The 21,871-nt window shown below is 41.3% G+C and overlaps 1 protein-coding gene across 2 annotated transcripts in view; it reads right to left on the bottom strand.

Annotated features, from left to right (window-relative positions):
• Nucleotides 1-21,871, bottom strand: part of SNTG1 (syntrophin gamma 1) — a 957,068-nt gene that overhangs the window by 348,588 nt on the left and 586,609 nt on the right. For both annotated transcript variants that reach the window (XM_073583787.1, XM_073583788.1), the window contains one exon: nucleotides 2,257-2,391. In XM_073583787.1, the coding sequence (XP_073439888.1) occupies nucleotides 2,257-2,391 (135 nt within the window). The remainder of the gene's footprint in view (nucleotides 1-2,256; nucleotides 2,392-21,871) is intronic.

Raw genomic sequence — 21,871 nt, 5'->3', positions numbered from 1 at the left:
TGTATACAGAGCGTTTTAGACAGTTATAGCAAAATGAAGTCCCATGTCTTGCCCATATCCCTGTGATAAATCTCGTGCCTGCAACCTCCTGCCATGTTACAGGTAGAGTGAAGCTGCAATCCGGTCATGGTCACTGTTTCTGCCAGCCTACTAGATCTCATTACATTTCCATTTCCTTTCTTCTTCCCTTTCATAATGCAGAGACTGCTTGTTTAAATCAGTCCTATGTCACTGTGAATGCAGAACTTTATTATCTAGCAAGTTATAATAAAAAGTACAGTTAATGTGCCTTTCTCAATCTTTATCTATCTAGCTTTCTGCTTATTCCTCAACAGAGAGGATTTAAATGGTTGCAGTATTTCAAGTGTGTAATATGTGGCCCAAAAATGCACATTCTGAGAGGTCTCTGAGAGGATCAATAGACGCACTCTGTCATGAAGCCAAAATTATATTGAAGATAGATTCCCAGCTAAAAAATGCAATAATCATGAGTTATATACTACCACTTTCATTGCAATTCACAAAATACAGTTCCTCGGGAGACATTTCCTACTAAATGTGTACTAAAATAAAAAGAGATGCAATGTTATGCCATAAATTGTTTTTTTTTTTTAAGAAGTACAATTTTTTTCATCTAGTGTAGTATTGCATTGATTTAAAGTAAAATATCACAACACAACTTTTTCAAAAAGTATAGCAATCTATAAATCATTGAAATGTAGATGTATCTAGCCATAAAAGATTAGTGCTTACTAGAGATGGGCAAATGTCTTAGACTCAAATTGAATTCTACTTGAATTTTGCAAAAATGTTCATTGTGGAGTATTTAGATTTTCTTTGTAATTCACTCTGCATAAAATTTGGAAAATGGGGCTAAGCTGTATCTGACATCTTTCTGAACAGTTGAGAGCCAGCAAAAGGTTAAAAGAAGTTTACCTTTCTAGAAACCGCAATTGCTCCCTGCCTTCTGTCCCATTCTATGTGCTTCAGTCTTGTCATATCTCTGGCCGAGTGTTCACTCTAGGCCTGAAATTCCCTGTGCATGCTCTGAAGCCTGCTTGTGGCTGTGAGAAAACAAGGCCATGATTTCTGACCTCAGGCCCATAAGGTCAATGAATATGTAAAAGACTCTGCCTACAGTAAACATTGGGCCAGAGATAATATGCAGCACATAATCGAAGGACTGGACAGTGGACAGGGAGCAGTAGGGATGGCTGGAAAGGTGAGCAGAGAGATATGTTTTTTCTTTTTAACTTTTTCACAGCAGCTTAACTCTCTTGCCACCTCCCCTGTTCCCTCCTGCTATATAATCCTCCAGACTTCCATTGTGTTGCATCTCTGGCATGGTGTTCATTCTAGGCTGAGTCTTTTGGCATTCTACGGAGTTCACTATGCATGGTTTGAAGCCTACTCATGCCTAGAAGTCCTGGCCTAGCATGAACACAGGGTCATGACTTAAAGCTGTCTCCGCTATTCCCTTCCTGGTTTCCTGCACTCTGTGCCTCCATTGTCTTGGATCTACTGCCTAGTGTTCACTCTAAAACAGGGCTTTCAGTCGCAAGTAGACCTTGAAGGTCACTGCGTGTGCATAAACTTTAGCTTAGAGTGAACACCAGGCTGGAGATGCAATGTGATAGAAGCACGGAGGACTGAACAACAAGCAGGTAGCAGCATAGATGGCAGAAAGAGGGAGCAATTGATAAAAGTAATGATGGCAAGAGAGGTGAATGGTGAAGTATATATATTTTTTCTTTTTGACCATTTGCTAGCCACAAACCTCTTCGGCCCTCTTCACTGCTTGCTGCCCACTGTCTAGTCCTTGATTGTGTTACATCTCTGACTCAGTGCTCTGGCCACGAGCAGGTACTTGAGTTCACTGCATATGTTTTGGGGCCTCCTCACAGCTAGACGCTCTAGCCTAGAGTGAACATTAGGTTGTAGATGAAAAGTAGGCAAGGAGCAGCCAGAGCGGTGAGCGGAGGGTGAATATGTAAGTATGTTTTCATCTTACATTTATTATTCTCCAGGCATAATAAAGTACACTAAAATAGCGAACAATAACTTCTCTGCCAATGGAATTTCTTGGTAAAATCAGGCAAGCAGGTGAATTCAAATTTTGTCTAATCCACTGATCTCTAGTGTTAAGATGCTATACAGATTAAAACTATATTCAATTAAATCAGTAATATTTGTAAAAAGCAATAATGAACATATAATTGAATGTAATCTTTTTATGATTTTCAGTTATTTACTTACTCCAGAGTAGAAAGGTTCACCAGACACACAAATAACATCCTGTTCTTGAATCATCAATATGTCTTTGACTAAGTGGAGTCGAACTTTGAAAGGCTCTTGACTACCATCTTGCAGCAAACAACATCCTGTCTTTGCCTTAAAAAGAAACACATTTATTTTTATTCTAGCTGACTCAACAAAGACTATTTTGCAGATAATAATATTAATAATAATGATAATGATAACAATAATAATATATTCTTAGATATTAAAAAAGAAAATATGAAATGCTGCATGAACAAAAGCATAAAAAAATTAAGATAAGTCCTTCCTCACATTTTCTTTGCTAAACATATAACAAAATATTTTCACAATACTCTCTTATGATATGTCTATGTTACATGTGTATGTGTGGACACTGTGGTTGTGATATGAATTGCAGCCTTTCAAAAGTTTTTTTAGACTATTTCAATATTTTTCATATGTAGTGAAAATTTTTAATCCATAGCCAAGTTCAACAAAAGGTAAGTTTGGACACATTTTTATGATCAGTAGAACATTTTTTTTATAGAGCATTAATATACTTTGCAAAACTTTTTAAAACTGCATTTATAAATACTCAGTACATAGGGGAGAAGGAGCCCCTTAGCCAAGATGAAAAAGTGGCCCCTCATTATAGTATTGTGGTTTTTGGTCCAAGGCAGAAATGTGTGATATTTGTTCATCCTTCACACTCTTTTTTGACCTTTGGGCCAATTCTCTTACCCTTCTTTATTAACAATAATAGATTACATTAGAAAGGGAGGTCTTGTACAAGTTTTCACCAATCAATAGGAAAAGAGAACAACCACACTCTACATGTGCTCCACAGCAGCCACCAATAAACACATTTTTGTTACCAAATTTTCACCAGGCACATAATTATAGTAGCTAGACACTTAGTGGCATAATAGGCATAATACCAAATAAAACTGACTTCTGGTATACAGTATAGGTAGAATTTAATATAATTTATGCAATATTCTAGATTGTTAATAATGCAAACTATAGCATATATATATAGGGTTCATGTTATAACAAGCAGATGCGAAAGTTAATTGCATATACAGGCATTTTTTTATTTATGATATCTATTCCCTGCTGTCTATAATGGGATCTATATTCACAATAGAAAGTGTGTATATATGTATAAGGTTCAAGGCACATGGTCTTTTTCTGCCATTGCTTCGTTCTGTTTTGACAGGGGAATAAACACAAGATGGATATTCTCATAAAGCTAATTTATCTCTCTGAACATAGTGCCTGTGCAATGAAAACCTAACAGAGACAGATGTCAGAGTAGAATGAAAGAAAGCTTGACAATGGTCTATTTTCTCTCCATCAAACATTTGTCTTTTCAGGTACCAGTGTGCAAGTGGTTATTCCATCGAGAGCTATGTACTTTTTTCCTGCACCTTGTCAGGAAAAATATCAAAACAGAATCTTATTTGCTACATTGTAAAATATTTTTTACAACCTAATGCTAACTGTTCTCATATTTATATCAAGAAACCTTTCATTACATTGTCTTTTTCTGTCTCTGCTGTCAAATAATACCTTAACATGGTGTCAAAATATGTAAATAGAGCATGGTCTCCAGGGTGGGAACACAGTGCCAAATAAGTAGGTCACAGAATGCCAATATACTGCAGAAGTATCATCACAGAGTGACAAAAAGTTGTGCCAAAGTTAAGTAAGAAGAAAGAAAATAAAGCAGTGATTTTAAGGGGCAATACAATAAGATACAATTGGTTGTCTAATTATGGAGCTTAAATAGATAAATAGAATAAACTATCATTATAGCGGCCTTTATTCCATAGCACTTTACATGTGAGAAGGGGTTTACATAATAACAAACAAGTGCAATAGTCTTGAACAAAACAAGCCACCAATATTCACCGAACATAACTGAACGCCATTCACCTCAATGGGAGGTAAAAGCAAACGCATGCACAACATTCTAGAATGTCCCCAAATGCTGTCAAAACGCATCAAATGAGAGACATACACCATGAAAGTGGCCTCAATTCACCCACAGTACAAATTGCAGCATGGAACTGCAGCAATCAGCCAGACATGGGGTATCGGGGTCTGTGACAGCATTTACAGTTTTCAATTGAACGTCACAGCAAGACGAGATGTGCGAGGGATCAGTGTAGGCCCCCTTTGCTGGGAGCCGTGATACCACATACAACACCTGTAACTGCTTTCATGCTGAGCCACACTTAGGTGGCACAAATATCAGTTTTGTAGACCACTATTGTCAGAAAAATTTATGGATAGTAATACGGGTAGTGGAGTCCAAGGCAGAGGAGGCCTGACGGTCTCAGAGACCTACTGCTACAGGCAACATGCTTGAAGGAAACCCAACCAGGAGTGTTCTCATTTCCAAAAATTATTGGCATACACCACAAAAGTGGCGTCAATTTCACCACAGTAGAAATAGTATAATAGGGACCGACATTTCTTCCACTACTCCCAATGCAGCAGATGGACACCCAACAAGAAGTGTTCACATTGAAAGAAATGAGGGCCTTACACCACAGAACGGGCATCAATTTCACCACAGTAGAAATAGTATAATAGGTACCGACAGGTCTTCCACTATACCCAATCCAACAGATTGACACCCACCCATCAGTGTTTCCATTTCCAAAAATTATTTGCAAAGTGGCATCAATTTCACCACAGTAGAAATAGTATAATAGGGACAACAGGTCTTTCACTACAACCAATCCAGCACATGGACACCATACAAGGAGTGTTCACATTTAAAGAAATGGGGGCCTTACACAACAGAAGTGGCATCAATTTCACCACAGTAGAAATAGTATAATAGTATAATAGGGACTGACAGTTCTTCCACTACACCCAATCCAGCAGATGGACCCCCTACCAGGAGTTTTCACATTTTAAATAATGAGGGTCTGACACCACTGAAGTGGAATAACTGTAACAAGAATAGAAATAATATAATTGTTACCGCAACGACTTCCACTACAGCTAACCCAGCAGATGTAGACCAACCATGCAGGTTTACATTTTCACAAATTTGTGTTAACATCATCAGCAGCAGCCACAGAAGTGACAGTAAAGATATCACAGAGTGCAGTAACGCGACATTAATGCAACACACTAGACAATGCAACATCACCTAGTCTGCACAGTCTGCGGTTGGGGTGCAAAAGTCCTTGGAGATCCATGACTTGTTCATCTTAATGAAAATTAGGTTGTCTACACTTTCAGGGGACAGCCGGATGAGCTTGTTCATCAGGACACCACCAGCAGCGCTGAAGACACATTCTGAGAGAATGCTGGCTGCCAGGCACGATAAAACCTCCAAGGCATGTGAGGGGAACTCAGGCCACTCCTCCGTTTAGAAAGACCAAAAGGTGAAAGGGTCCAAACCCTCCCTGATGGTATTGATATTTAGTTCTAGATACTCCTGCATGATTCTCTCCATTTATTCACCACATGTAAGACTTGGACTCTGTTGTGCCGGTGCACAAGTTGGTTTAAAAAGTGTCAAATGACTCACAGAAATTGCTTCTTCCACTTCCAGCACTGCTGCTGCTGCTAATGTTTTGGCATTGATGAATTGACAGGCTGGAAGTTTGAATTCTACTGCTGTGATGCGAACTGTTTGCTTCACTGCTGACTTGGAGAAAAGCTCTCTTAAGGTTGTATAAATCATTTTTTGATACTCCAACATTCACGGGTCCCATTCTGAGGCGGGAATCATCTGGCAAAATTTGGTTTCATAACGTGGATCTAATAAAGTGGCAACTCAGTAGTCAGCATTATTCCTAATCATAACTATACGGGGATCATGTTGCAGATAGTGCAGCAAGAAGTCACTCATATGTCAGGCTCTACTATGAGGTGCGAGCCCATGCTGTGTTGGTGGCTGGGTAACAAGGATGCTCATTTCCTTGTCCCCTCCCGCTAACCACAAACAACAGAGAGGGAAAGATTATTCTCTTCATCTGACAGTTGCTCGCCCATCACCTCTTCCTCCTCCATTTGTTCCTTAGATCTTGCACCTTCGATAACAGTTTTTATGTTATCACCAGCCCTCCTCGAGCGCAGTAATCCACCCTCCCTTTGCACCTGCCTGTGAGATGACAGTATTGAACTTAGATGCAATGTTATCCTTTCCGCAGCTTCCTCTGCTTCCTCATCTTCTTCTGTGACCACCATCTCCTTCCACAGGCTGTTCAAAGTTTGCTCCAGCATATAGATGACCAAAATAGTGGTGCTGATGACTGTGTCATCAACAAAAGAAGAAAAAAAAGAGAAAAAAAGGGCCCAGCATATAAAGCGCACACCCAAGGCAATAAAGTATGTGACCAAACAAAATAAAAACATTTAAAAAGGAAGGCACACCCCCAAATGTCCCAAACAGATCTAATAATAAATGCTGATAGGCAAAGACCACTTATGGAAAATTACGCAAAATTCACCAAAATGTACATAATAATACATAGAGCATGACCCAACAACCTCGAATCTGGGTGTCCCCAGAGAAATGTAGCTATTTATTCAAAATATTTATATTTATAGATAGATATCATGCCGACACTCACTCCGGAAGACCCCATAAGATCTGAGGAGCCCTGTAAATAGCCCTGATATAGGAGGGAGCAGGGAACCATCCAATATGAGGATGGTTAGGAGATCTAGACCCAAATAGAATATTGAGGGCAAGAAATAAAATGGAGATAAATGCCACAGTATATAGAAGAAAGTAAAGAAATGGTCACCATAAAGAGTAGTCCAAATTGGAATGTCGGGGGTCAGGTTGTCAAGAAAAGGTGATCCTGGGGCATATGAGGTGTGGGGAGCCCCACGCATATCGCTGCTGGGTGCAGCTTCATCGGGGAAGTGACATCAGCGCTAACCATCTTAGTAGCCATTTCAAAACTGTGCAGAAGGGTGCAGAGGTCCTTAATCTGTTCCCATTCTGTAAACGTGATATGCGCCACGTCCATACTGTGTTGGCCCAGGCTATACGGCATGACATACTGCATCAGGGCTCGTTGCTGCTGCCACAGTCACTGCAACATTTGCAGAGTGGAATTCCACAGTGTCAGCACATTATATATCAACCTGTTAACTGGCAAGGACAAAGACCTCTGGATCGATGCAAGTCGATGAGCAGAGGGGTGGGAATGGCGGAAATGAGCACACAGCTTATGTGCTTTCTGGAGGAGGTCACCCAGACCAGGATAGTGGCTGAGAAAGCACTGTACCACCAGGTTGAGGATGTGAGCAATGAAAGGCATGTGTGTGAGCTTGCCTCGCCATAGGACCGCCACCAGGTTCGCTTCATTATCGGACACGGCCTTCCCTGGATGCAGGTTCAGTGGAGACAGGCACTGATTAAATTCAGCCTGGAGAGCTGTCCACAACTCTTCAGCTGTATGACTGTGTTCTCCAAGGCATATTAATTTTAACACTGCCTGATTGCGGTGAGCCCTTGCTGTGCAGTACGGAAGTGGTTGAGGTTCGCTATGCACTGTTGGAATGTGAAGGCAGATGTTGAGGGTGCAGGTGGAGGCCCTAGAGGAGATAGAGGAGACAGAAGAAGTGGAGGTAGTGTTAAATGTAGAGGTTTGTCCTGCAAGCCTTGTGGATTCCAAGACTTGTGGAGCAGCGCCTGTACCCACAGCCACCAGCGTCACCCAGTGCCCAGTCAGCGAGATGTAACACCCTTGGCCATGCTTACTCATCCAAGTGTCTGTGGTGAAATGCACCCTGGCAGAAAGAGATTTAGTTAAGGAACAGGTGATGTTGTCTGCAACCTGCTGGTGTAGCGCAGGCACAACTTTCTTAGAAAAATAATGGCGACTGGGTTATTGGTACATGGGGATTGCGACGGCCATCAGCTTTCGAAACCGTTGGTATCCACCAGGCAGAAAGGCAGCAATTTCATGGCCCACAAATTGGAAATGGTGAAGTTCAACCTCTTAGATTTGTCATGCGTAGGAGGAAACAATCTTTTCCGTGACCACAACTGCAGAACCATGGGCTGGCTGCAGTGTTGTTTTAGGGAAGAGTACAGTGAACCGGAAAAACTGCTGGACCGTGAGAGAGGTGCAGGTGGAGATGTTACTATGGATTGAGAAACTTGTGGTGTGATAATTTTCTGAAATCGGTCAAAAACAGCAGGCATGTCTGCTTCCTTTACAGCTGAAGGCATCCTCTCAGTCAGTGTGACTCGATCGGGTAAAGAACCCAAGGTTCTGCGGTCAAAGACCTATGTCTCAATAGGTGGCACGGTAACAGAGGAGGAGGAAGAAGAAGCAGATGAGATTGATGGGGCAGCTGATGGTTGTAGAGGTCCGCTGGTCCAAATTTTTGTGCAGTGGGATTCCCACAGCAAAGCATGTTGATTGCTCATGTGAAGGTTCATACATGTAGTAGTCAAATTATTGTACTTTTTACCTCGACTCAGTTTTTTTTGCAAAGTTGGCAGAATGCGTGAGTTGGCTCATCCTTTGCAGTGTCAAAAAAAGGCCCAGGCTAGGAAACCCTTGCCACCCCTGCGAGCTGCAGACCCGCGGGCACTGCTGGTCAGATGCACAATTCTGGCTGAGGATGCATCGCTCATCGTGGCTGCATCACTACATGTCTGCAACGGACAGCACAACATGTTAGGGCAAGTTAGGATAGGATATGGGTTGAACTAGATGGACTTAAAGTCTCCCTTCAACCTTAATAACTATGTTACTATGTTACTAACATAACCTCCTAGTTTTCTTCCTCAGATGACCTACTCAGCTGTTCACGCTAACTGGGATCTAACACCTCATCATTATCCTCTGTGCTATCACATTTCTCGACACTGGAGTCACACTCCATTTCTTGCCCTGACAGCACAGTACAGTCTGCATGAGTCTCAGATATATGAGTCTCATCAGGATCACCTCCCCCCAAGGATTAACATCTTAAGGTACTGTCACACATAGCGACTCACCAGCAATCCCAACAATGATATCAACGTGTCAGGATCGCTGGTGAGTTGTTACATGATCGCTGGTGAGCTGTCAAACAGACAGCTTCACCAGCGATCAGCACCAGTGACACCGAGCGCGCAGTGTCGCTGTGTACTTTAGTTACCAGCGCGCTGATGCAGGGAGCTGGTAACTAAGGTACACATCGAGTATCTAAGGGACGTGCGTCACTTAGAAACCCGATGTATACCTTAGTTACCAGCTCCCTGCATCAGCGCGCTGGTAACTAAGGTACGTTAGTTACCAGCTGATCGTTGGTCTCCCACCTGTCACACGTAGCGATGCGTGCTGGCCAGCAGCAGACCAGCGATCAAAGAAATGTCCAGGGCTTTCCAAGAGCAATCAGCGATACTGGCAGGGAGGCCGGTCACTGATCGCTGTAACACAGCAATCTCACTGGCGAGATCGCTATGTGTGATGGGGCCCTAATGATGAGGATCAGGATGCTGTTTGGACCATACTTCGTCCTGCCTCAGATCCAAGCTAAAAAAAATTTTGGGCATCGGTGCAGATTTCCTCCTCTTGACTCTGCAAAGCTTTTGTGCACATTTCTGATAAACATGGCATAGAATGTGTGAACAGCTCTTCAGACTCACCCATCTATGGTTCAGTACAGTCAGTTGAACAGTTGGATAGTTGGGACGCAGGGGGAAGCAAGAGGAATATCTGTGGTGAGGTGGAGGAAGAGAAGGAGAGGCCACTTGAAGCTGCACTTGCCATCCGCTCGAGTACATGCTTTTTCTGGGCATCATCGACAAGGCGTGCCACTGTGCATCTGCCAAAGAAAGGTAGTGGTGTAGCCTGTCCAGTAACATAAGTTGTCAGTTGTCTTTGAATAAGACATGACATTGCTTCACTAGTGCTTTCATAAACATTACCACCTACCCCAGGTACACCTTGAACACCAAGCCTATTTCCCCTTCCAACATGGCCTCACTTTTTCCAAGTCAAGCTGCTCAGATAGTGTGGTAGGAGCACAGTATTAACAACCAAAACTTAGATTTTAAACTCAGCATAACCTCTGCAAACAGCTGAATTTCAGCAACAGTAAATTCAAAGTTGAAATTTAGCATGCTGTATCATGTTAGTCACAGAGAAAAAAATTGTTTGAGTGTGGATGAGGCCTGTATGACAAAGAAGGTATGCTACAATCAATTTTATATTCAGGTCTCTTACTGTATGACGTTAATAACAGAAGAATTTGTTGTGGCCTATGGGTCAGGCCTCTATAACAATTATATGCTACAAACTTTTTAAAGTCAGGTCCTTAACTGTATGATGTTAATTTTTTTTTTTTTTTTTTTAACTGTGTATTTTATTAACATTTTTAAACAGATACAGAAAAAGTAAATGAATGTATAGATATGTCTCACAAGCTTGTTAGCAATAACTGTAAACCAGAAATCAGTATACATATCTTAATATCCACTAATACAATGAAAACAGGGAATATGACAAGACGAACAATACAATACTAGACAGGGAAATATAAGGAGGGGGGGAAGGAGCGGGGAAGGTGAATATTTCAGGCTTCCATCAAGGCCAAGTTTCACTGTTATTCTTTATTGGCCCAATAAGTGTCCCAGAGTGACCAAACACTTTCAAAAAGATCTACCGTGTCATTTGACAAGGCAGATAGATACTCCATCCTTCTCACATCTTGGATCCGAGAATGGAGATCGGCAAGTGAGGGTGGGTGGGCTAACCTCCAGTTACAGGCAATTAGACACCTGGCGGCTGTGGTCATATGCAACAGTAACCGCTTCACTCTCTTCCCCAGCTGAACAAGTGGTATATTTAATATGTAGAATTTAGGATCCAGGGGAACCCGAAGGTTAGTTACTTTATAAATAAGAGATTGCACCAGCCTCCAGAAACCCTGGATATTGGGGCATACCCAGAATATGTGCGGTATGTCTCCTCCTGTAGCTCCACACCTCCAACAATTGTTAGGTATAGTTGGGTTTAGTTTATGTAGTAGTGATGGGGTGTGATACCAATACATAATTAATTTATACTGATTTTCCTTATAAACATAGCACGAAGATGTCTTTGAGGCAGTATCCCAGATCCGTTTCCACGTACACAAGGGAATGGTCTCACCAAGAAAATCTTCCCATTTCCTCATATAGGTGTGATTTGGCTTGTCTTCTGGGCATGGGACAACTAAAATACGATATATATCTGAGATGAGGCCTTTAGTAGAAACCCCAGCTCTGCATAATCTTTCAAATAGTGTAGGGATAAAGACTTCTAAGGAGGCAAAAAGGGAATGCATCAGGTGTCTTACTTGTAAATACAGATATTGGAAATTGCCAGGGAGATTGAATTTAGCAGATATGTTGGCGTAGGGGAGAAGGACTCTGGAACTTGCGTCTACTATGTCAGCAAAGCAAAAGAGTTTCCTGTCAAACCATGTAGAATTTGCTTGTGGCCTATAGATAAGGCCTCTATAACACACTGGATTCTGCAAACTATTTTTAAAGTCAGGTCACTTACTGTATGAAGTTAATAACAGGAGAATTTGCTTGCGGCCTATGGATCAGGCCTCTTTAACACACTAGATGCTACAAACTATTTTTAAAGTTAGGTTCCTTACTCAATGACATTAATAACAGAAGAATTTTTTTGGACCAAGGAGCAGGCCTCTATAACACACTAAATGCTACAAACTATTTTTAAAGTCAGGTCCCTTGCTGTGTGACGTTAATAACAGAAGAATTTTTTGTGGCCTTTTGATCAGTCCTCTACAGCTTGATTTCATCCAAAACAAATAACAAAGTGTGATATGGCGGGTTGTCTAACTTTTTGCAATTGAAAAAATTATAATTTTTTATGTGCCTTAGGTCTGCAGACAGGTTCATATCACCGCCACAAATTGATAATGTGGGATACAGCAGGCTGTTTAATATTTTTTCAGTAGCTACATGTGAATTAGAATGCTTCTATCGTGCATGGATCACAATAGAAGCAGTGCACAACATGTGCCTGGCTGGCTTTCTTTGTGCACCTTAGTATGGCCAAAAAATAAAAAAGTGCTGGAAGGTAAATTTAACATTCACACTGGACAAAAGCTACCAACAGTATCTGACTGACATACAACCACCTAGCTAACTAGCTAAAATGTGGGATGCAGCAGGTTTTTTCACATTTAGCTACTGAAAAAATATTATTTAGAATACTACACTTATGCATGAAGCACAACAGAAGCAGTGCACAACACACCTGTAGGATATGTGCCCTGCTGACTCTGTCTGTGAACCTCAGTAATGCCCCCCCCAAAAAAAATTCTGGAAGGTAAACTATACAGCCACGCTGGACACTATCTAGCTACACTATTTGACTGATATACAACCACCTAACTAACTAGCTAAAATCTTGCTGTCAACAGTGGCAGCATCGGGAGCAGCCTCTCTGCTCTGTTACAGTGTCAAAATGGCCCTAAAACATGATGTCCGCTAATTACATGGAGAGGGACATGACTGCTGTGCAGTACTTACAAGATCACCATGCATCTGGGCTCTGCAAACCCACTCCCCTCATCAAACACAGGCCAGACACTCATGATGCACCAACATTATCGTTGGTAAAGTGCTGAAAATATTTTTGTGGCAACGCAAATTTTTTCCCGCACTTTTACCAAATGTTACCTATTTTTACCGATTTTATAAAATTTTGTTTGCGTTTCCAAATATGAATCTGAATGTGCCATGTTCGTGCTGAATTTATGTTTGGCGATCGTTTTCTGAACAAATTCGATCACCACCACTCAAGATCCAATAAGATTGGGATATTGACAACTGGGTAGTACTTTGATTAGTCTTGTCTGGAAGATAAAAAATTAGCTTGTCAAAGAGGATATAAATGTTACCATGTGACTAAAAATCTAATTAACACAAAGAAAACTGTTATTTTTGTTGCACTATTTTAGCAAATTATAGTGATTAAACTTAGAGGTTTGAAGCTGTTAGTTCCTCATAAAAAGATAAGAATGTGTCTTTCCAGTACACCATTTTCTTGGCCTGAAAGCGTTGGAAAATTTGATACAAGATGTATTTGGCTAAAATATGGTGCGCCATATTGCTCTCCTGTTGTGAGCTCATTTTCTCGTTCACCTTTGATGTCCGATGAACTCCCTCTGCTGGTGAAAGGTGGTGGTGAAACTGATTTGGATGGGAGAAACCTGTCACCTGAACAGGTGGATTGCGATTGGACATCTGGAATCTCTGAGTGGATATAAGGCAGCCTACGCCGTGTAGGGTTGCTGGTGATTTCTCTGCTCTGAGCTCTGGCCTCCAGTTCAGTTCCTGTCTTCTAAAGCTAAGTTTTGCACTGTTATTGTTCCATGAGATTTTGTCTGATTTGCTTAGTTTTGTGTTCTGCCAGCCCCGGCTGGGGCTCTGCTGAATTTCCATTTTTGTCCCTGATCGGTTAAATATCTTTTGCTCTGTCTTCAGAATATATCGGAGTGCTGATATAGGGATTTTGAAGTCTAGTGACTTCAGGGCCGTTTTTCCTATCAGATGTGTTGGGACATTTTTGGTAGGGTTTTTGCGGATTGCAGCCAGCATCTTTTCTGTCCTTTCCTATCTATTTAGTTGGGCCCAATCGTTTGCTCTGCCTGTCTTTCTGTCTGTGTTTGTGTTTTCATCTGTTTTCGCCGACAATACATGTTGGGAGCTGTCTATTGCTTTGGGGTCTGCTCTGGGGCAGTTTAGATTTCCCATTTCTTTCTTTAGGCTTATTTAGTTCTCCAGCTGTGAAGAGGCGTCTAGGACCACCGTAGGAATGCTCCAAGGCTACTGTTAGTTGTTGTGAATAGGATCAGGGGTCTGCAATCCGCAAGCTACCAACCTCTCCGGTATTCTGGACTTAGCTTGCATTTTTGTGTTTTCCTCCTCCGGTGACTCATTCATAACACAGCTCCCTGACCAGACAATGGCTGACTGTCATCAAGGCTTCCCTTCTCCTCCGCTGCAGATGCCTGATCCTTAATGTGTGTTAAACTTTGCATGAGCAGATGCATAAGTGGGATGCTCATGCTTATGATGGCGTCGTCTGCGCTTACCAGCCTTGTGCATTCCTCAAAACACTGAAGGACTTTACAGAGGTCTTTCAGATTTGACCACTGCACACCCGACAATTCCATGTCTTCCCTCAAACTGCCTGCCCATGTATCCTCCCACAAATGCATTACAGCCTGCCTCTGTTCGCACAGCCTCTCAACCATGTGCAGGGTGGTGTTCCACCTTCATGCAATGTCTATGATTAGGCGGTGCTTGGGGAGGTGGAGCAATCGCTGCAGGTTCTGCATATGAGTGGAGTGGATGTTTGAGCTATGGATGTGCGAGCACAGTCTTCGCACCTTATGTAGCAGGGATGTTAACTCCAGATAATTATTAAGGAAGCACTGCACAACCAGGTTCAAAGTGTGAGCCAGGCAAGGTATGTGTGAGTTTTGCATGGGCTATGGCTGCCACAAAATTATGGCCGTTATCACTGACTACCTTGCCTGCCTCAAGATGTAGACTGCCCAGCCTTGACTCAGTTTGTCGCTGCAAGTAGTCTGCCAGTACCTCCATGGTGTGTCTGTTGTCACCCAAAGACATCATTTTTAACAGTCTGCTGACGCTTGCCACTAGCTGTTCGATAGTGGGACACCTTGTGTGTAACACTGCCAGCTGCGGATGGAGTGCTCGTGCAACTGCGCTCTGTGGACGCGCTTTCGCTGATAGAGGAGGAGGAGGATCGAAAGCTTACAGCCAACTGTTTCCTATACCGTGTGCTAGGCAGCACTGTTCCACCACCGCTGTCCCCAGTGGAGCCGGCATCCACCACATTAACCCAGTGCGCAGTGATGGACACGTAATGGCCCTGGCCATGCCTACGGGTCCATGCATCTGTTGTGAGGTGCACCTTTCCACTCAGTGACTGTTTTAGTGCATGGACAATGTGGTCTTTCACATGCCGATGGAGGGCAGGGATGGCTTTTCGAGAAAAGAAGTGCCGACTGGGTAGGTCATAGCGTGGGACAGCGTAGGCCATGAGGTCGTGGAAAGCTTCGCTTTCAACCAAGCAGTAGGACATCATCTCTAATGAGATTAGTTTGGCAATATAGGCGTTCAAACAAAGTGTACGCGGATGAAAGGATGAGTACTTTCTTGTCCTACTCAGAGTGTCTGGTAGGGTGAGCTGGACTGCAGAGCTGCATATGGGGGAAGTAGCGGTGGACCGGATGGATTGAGAGGGGGTTGGTGATGGTATTGGTGGTGATGGCCTAGATTCAGTGTTGTGTTGCAAAACCATTGTGATTCCCTGAGTGCTTTGGCCTTATGACGACACCTCCACATTTAGTGCTGGTGGTGTGCTTAACGGTGGCGGTGGTCTAACAGTGAGGGAAGCAATGGAGCATTGCTGGCTACCTTCAGTCCGAGCAGGTGCACATGTTCTACCTGAGGTTTTGTAGTCCGACCACTCTTGCAAGTGCATGTTGATTAAATGTCTAAGCATGCAACTGGTATTCAAATTTCTGAGTTGTTTACCTCGGCTAAAGGTCCTTCCGCACTTCTTACAGGTAACCTTTGCCTCATCAGTAGGATTTTGGACAAAGAAGTGCCACACTGCACTTTTCCTACTATGGTATACATTTTCTGGCCTTGCACGCTGTGCTAAGTTGACCATCTGGCCAAGCTGTCCTGCAACTCTTTTAGTTTTTATTCCATGTTTTTGGACAGCTATGGGCCTGGCAGATAACCGCTGCTGCGATGTCAATGCCTGCTGCGGATCCTTCTCCTTATCTGAACTATGCAAAACACAAGCCGCGGAGACACCATCACATGTTTCTCAATGCAAGCAATGACTAGCCAGGTCTTTCCCCGGGAAGGAACAACAACGGGAAGGGCAGTCTCCAATGAAGGAAACCACCTATGCCAAAACATGGTATCCATCCACAGACAGCTGTTTCGGGGTATTGCCGCTCATCAGTGTGGAGTAGGAACTCGCTCAACTCTATTTATGACTAATACTGTTTCTTTATTTTGAAGAGAGTTTATTAATTATTATTTATTTATATAGCGCCATTAATTCCATGGTGCTGTACATGAGAAGGGGGGTTACATACAAAGTTATAAATATCATTAACAGTAAACAAGTTTCCACAACAAATTTACAATGACAGACTGGTACAGAGGGGAGAGGACCCTGTACTTGCGGACTTACATTCTATGGGATAACGGGGAAAAGACAGAAGGTCGGGGGTGCAGCAGCTCTGGTGGTGATGAGGCGGCAGCACCTAGCATGGCGCAAGAGCTCAGATGACATCAATGCTCCCTGATGTCATGCCACTGCTTAAATAGTAAGTCATGATTAAAATTCTTTAGTTATAATATTAATGTAATAAATAAAACTGCTGTTTATGTTTCATATTCAGAAAAATCAGTAAACTGAATTTTATTAATAGGCTCCAACAGTAGAATTTCTACAGATATTACATTTGTCCCCATTATAAATCAAATCTAGAACAGTCTTTTTTATTTTAAAGCTTACAAATTTTATCCATCTATGTTTCATGGTACAATGTCAATTTTCCTGCCTGAGGCATTTGGTAGAAATAACTTGTTTGGGACTTGAAGAAAAGGCCATGGACATTTAACCAGGCTTTGGAAGCTTCAGATTGTCACAATTAGCAGCTTGTGACCTGCAGTGATTTAAATCTATGTTACTTGAAATTGGTATACAACAGCAGCATTGTTAAGAATTGTAAACTTTTTTTTATAGCACAGAAATCTCCATTAGCGATCTTGCTATAAAATAACTTATGCTGCAAAGTTACTGTCCTATAATAAAGTTTATATATATGGTACTGTACAGTCAAAATTACCTCCTGGCTCTCCCAATGTTTATAAAGGAATTTATCATTGTACGAAAGGAACATTCACCCGGGTCATGAGATGGTACATTGCTTCCTATCCAGCTTTCAATTAGTTTTCAGTCTCAAAAAATCCTACATACAGTTAATAAGTCAATGCAGAGAAAGTACAGCAGCATGAAAAAGTTTGGGCACCCCAGGTCAAAATTATTTTTATTGTTAACAGTTAAGCAAGTTGAAGTTTAAATGATTTCTAAAAGGCCTAAAGCTAAAGATAATACATTTCTTTTGCATTTTAGGCAAAAAAAATATGAAAAAGTGATTGCTCTCTTCTTAAAAAATAAGTTAACTGTGGATTATCAAATCCTTGGGACGCTGAGTTCAACTTTCCTATCTACACCCAGGCATGATTACTGCCACACCTGTTGCCAATCAATAAATCACTTAAACAGGACCTGCCTGACAAAGTGAAGTAGACCAAAAGCTATTTGCAAAGCCTTTGAAGACCTAGGCCAGAAAGTGAAGGAACTTTGAGCGCAGGTCGTCTTCTCATCCATCCTCCCAATGACTGGACATGAACCAAGGAGATTGAATAAGATTATACAGGTGAACAACTGGCTATGTAAAAGGTATCAATGGTGCCCTCTGCACTGTGATATCCCTTCAGATATTTGTAGACAGCAATTAAGTCTCCTCTTAGCCTTTTTTTGCAAGCTAAACATTTAAAGATCATTTAACTATTCCTCTTAGGACATACTTTTTAGTATCCTCACCATCCTGGTAGCTCTTCTCTGAACTTACTCCAGTTTTTCAATGTCTTTTGTAAAATGTGATTCCCATAACTGGACAAAGTATTCCAGATGATGCTTTCCCAAAGAGGAGTAGAGGGGGATAATTACTTCACATGATCTAGACTATATGCTTCTCTTAATACATACTAGAACTGTGTTTGCCTTTTTTTGCTGCTGCATCACACTGTTGACTCATATGCAGTCTGTGATCTATTAGTATACCCAAGTCTTTTTTACACGTGCTGTTGATTAGTTCTATTCCTCCCATTCTATAGATGTAATTTTCATTTTTCTTACCCATGTGTAGAATCTTGCACTTCTCCTTGTTAGATACCATTCAAGTCAAGGCCCATTGTTCAAGCTTATCTAGATCCTTCTGAATCCTTTCTCTGTCTTCCCTAGTATTAGTTATCCCTCCTAGCGTTGCATCATCTGCAAATTTGATTAGTTCACCTTCAGTTGCAGTATCTAGATCATTTAAAAAAGTTGAACAACACTATAGCCATGACAGACATAATAATAATAATCTTTATTTTTATATAGCGCTAACATATTCCACAGCCCTTTACAGTTTGCACACATTATCATCACTGTCCCCCGATGGGGCTCACAATCTAAATTCCCTATTAGTATGTCTTTAGAATGTGGGAGGAAACCGGAGTACCCAGAGGAAACCCACGCAAACACGGGGAGAACATACAAACTCTTTGCAGAAGTTGTCCTTGGTGGGATTCGAACCCAGGACCCCAGCGCTGCAAGGCTGCAGCGTTAACCACTGAGCCACCGTGCCAGACCTTTGTGGTACCCACTTGAAACACTCTTCCAATTGAATGTGCAACCATTTATTACCACTCTTTGAGTACAATCACTGAGCCTGTTATGAATTCACCTAATCGTGGCCTTGTCATCCCATCATTTTTTCAATAAGGATAGAATGAGTTTCTTTACCAAATGTTTTGATGAAGTTTAAATATGCTATATCTACAACATTTTTCTGATCCACCCAGTTATTGATTCCATCATAGAAGGAAATTAGATTAGTCCGGCATGACTTGTTTGCTACAAACATATGCTGTTTCTGGTAAATTATGGTATTCTTACAAAAGTATTAACAATCATGATGAGTAATAATTTTTTCAAAGATCTTTCCTGGTATAGAAGTTAGGCTCAGTGGACTGTAGTTTCCTGGCTCCATCTTCTGTCCTTTTTTGAAGATAGCGACAATATTTGCCCTTCTCCATTCTTCTGGAACTTCTGTTCTCCAGGATTTTTCAACTATTATGGCTAGTGATTCTACAATTTCGTCTGCTATCTCTTTCTGTACCCTAGGATGTAGTTAATCTAAACCAGGAGATTTGCATTCATTTAAATAAGCTAAGTGTTTCCTCACCACCTCTGTTTATAGATAAGGTGGATTTTTTTAGCACTGTGAAGATCAGTTGATATTACAATTGCTTTCTTAGAGAAGACAGATGCAAAAGAGGAATTTAAAAGTTTGGCCTACTCAGGATCACTTAATCCTTTTCATTCTGTAAAAATACTATAGCATCTTTGACTTTTCATTTGCTTTGACATACCCCCAAAATTATTTCTTATCACTTTTGGTCTCCATTGAAAGTCTCACTTCATTACTGGGTATAGCTCTTTTAACACTTGCCCTGTATTCCCTAGAAACAGCATTATATTCTTCTTTAGATATGCCTCCTTCTTTCCATTTAACATACATTTCTTTTTTCCTTTTTAACAAGTGTTTAAGTTCTGTGTTCATCCATCCTAGTCTCTTTAAATATTTCCAATTCTCCCATCCTTTTGGGTTTGTTACTGATTGGGTAGTGAGAATTTCATTTATTTACATCTCCCATTCTTCTTGGACATTTCTGTCCATTATATTTTGCCTGTCTGAAGTCCTGCCTTAAAGTCTGAGTCCTTGCTGGTCTTCTTTCTCTTGTAATCCTCTTGTGATCCATGCCTCCTAAATTCCCATCCACCTTTACTTCCTCAACCATATCTTCCGTGTTGGTGTGAATGAGGTCCAAGATTGCAGATCCTCTTGTTCTCTCTTCTACCTTTTGAAATATAAATTTGTAAGCAAGAGAATATAAGAATTTTCTGGACCCATTATTTTTACCTGAGAGAGATTTCCACAAATATCTGGATAGTTAAAGTCTCCCAAGATCACCATTTCGTACTTTTTTGAGAATAGAGACATCTGATTTATACAGAGTTAATCCATATCTTCAGTCTGTCTGGGTGGCCAATAGTAAACACCTACAATAGTGTTCTTTCTGTTCTTCTCAACTAGTATTCTTACCCAAACAGCTTCTACAGAGCTACCATTATCTGAAGCTAGGATCTCTGTGGAGATATACTTTTTCCTAACAAGCAATGCAACACCTCCTCCGCTTTTGTTAATCCTGTTTCAAATAAATAAGTTGTATCCTTCAAAGTTTGTTTTCCAATCATGTTTTTCCTCCCATCAGGTTTCATTCCTCAATAATCAGAACTTCCAACTCCCATCTCCCGGACTTTTCACGTGCTGCAACAATTCTTTGGAATGCACTACCCAGGTTAATATGATTAATCCCCACAGTTTTAAGCATGCCCTAAAATGCATTTGTTCAGACTGGCCTACCGTCTAAACGCATTAACCTAACTATCCCTGTGTTGGCCATTCAAATATTTACCATAACCAGATTCCTTGCTTCATGTTTTGCTTTATGCATTGTGTCTGTATTGTTACATACTTCGGCTGATAACCGGTTCATGCAGCATTACATGAATACCAGATTCTTGCACTTTGGCTAGTCTGAACAATGAAAGCAATGGCTACCATCCACCTTTCATGTCTCCCCTTTTCCTCATAGACTGTAAGCTTGCAAGCAGGGCCCTCATTCCTCTTGGTATCTGTTTTGATCTATGTGAATATTGTTATGCTGTTATGTCTATTGTATGTACAACTCCCCTTTAAAATGTAAAGTGCCACGGACTATGTCGGCGCTATAGAAATAAAATTATTATTATTGATGCCTATGATATCATATCTCTTTTCCTATGTTAGCAGCTCAAATTCTACTTGTTTATCTCCCATGCTCTGTGCATTTGCATAGACACTTTTTAGTTTTAGTCAGTTTCTCTTGCTCCTCTATTTTCATTCAGAATTTTTTGCTTTTGTTCTTTATTTTGACTTGTGATAGTAGGTTTCTCACAACATTTCATTAGCTGCATATGTTTTCCTGGCCATATATTTCCCATCCCACATTGCTCTAGTTTAACCCCTTCACGAGCCAGCCTATTTTGACCTTAATGACCTGGCCATTTTTTGCAATTCTGTCCAGTGTCCGTTTATGAGGTAATAACTCAGGAACGCTTCAACGGATTCTAGCTATTCTTGACATGACATCTTGGGCTTCATGTTAGTGGTAAATTTAGGTTGTTAATTTTTATGATTATTTGTGAAAGGAATCGGAAATTTGGCAAAAATTTAGAAATTTTCACATTTTTCACTTTTACTCTGTTAAACCAGAGAGTTGTGTGACACAAAATAGTTAATACATAAATTTCTAACATGTGCGAGGTAGCGCTGTCATTTACTTTGGGGATTCTCGCTTGCAGCGAACAAAAACCAGCTCCGGCACGGATTTTCCATCAAATCATACAGTCCTTGCGGTTTATTAACGCCTCATAAACCACAGGAGCAACAGAAAGTTCACTTAATAGCATTACCAGCATAGCGTCCATTATAATGCTTCACTCTTATTATCAATGTCCAGTACGCAGGCTCACTTAGCCTAACAATTTTCTCACCCACGTCAGGGTTCCTCATGCGGCTGCAGCATTCCGCACACATTCGTTCCCTCCAGGGAACTCTCAGGCTCTGGCAGCCATTACACCCAGCCACACACAGGCTGCTAGCCAGGAGACAT

The sequence above is a fragment of the Dendrobates tinctorius genome, unplaced genomic scaffold, assembly GCF_039654945.1.
Source record: "Dendrobates tinctorius isolate UK_male_01 unplaced genomic scaffold, ASM3965494v1 ptg000081l, whole genome shotgun sequence".
Taxonomy (NCBI): Eukaryota; Metazoa; Chordata; class Amphibia; order Anura; family Dendrobatidae; genus Dendrobates; species Dendrobates tinctorius.
Note: the sequence above shows the minus strand (reverse complement) of the source record. Positions and strands in the feature narration are given on the sequence as shown.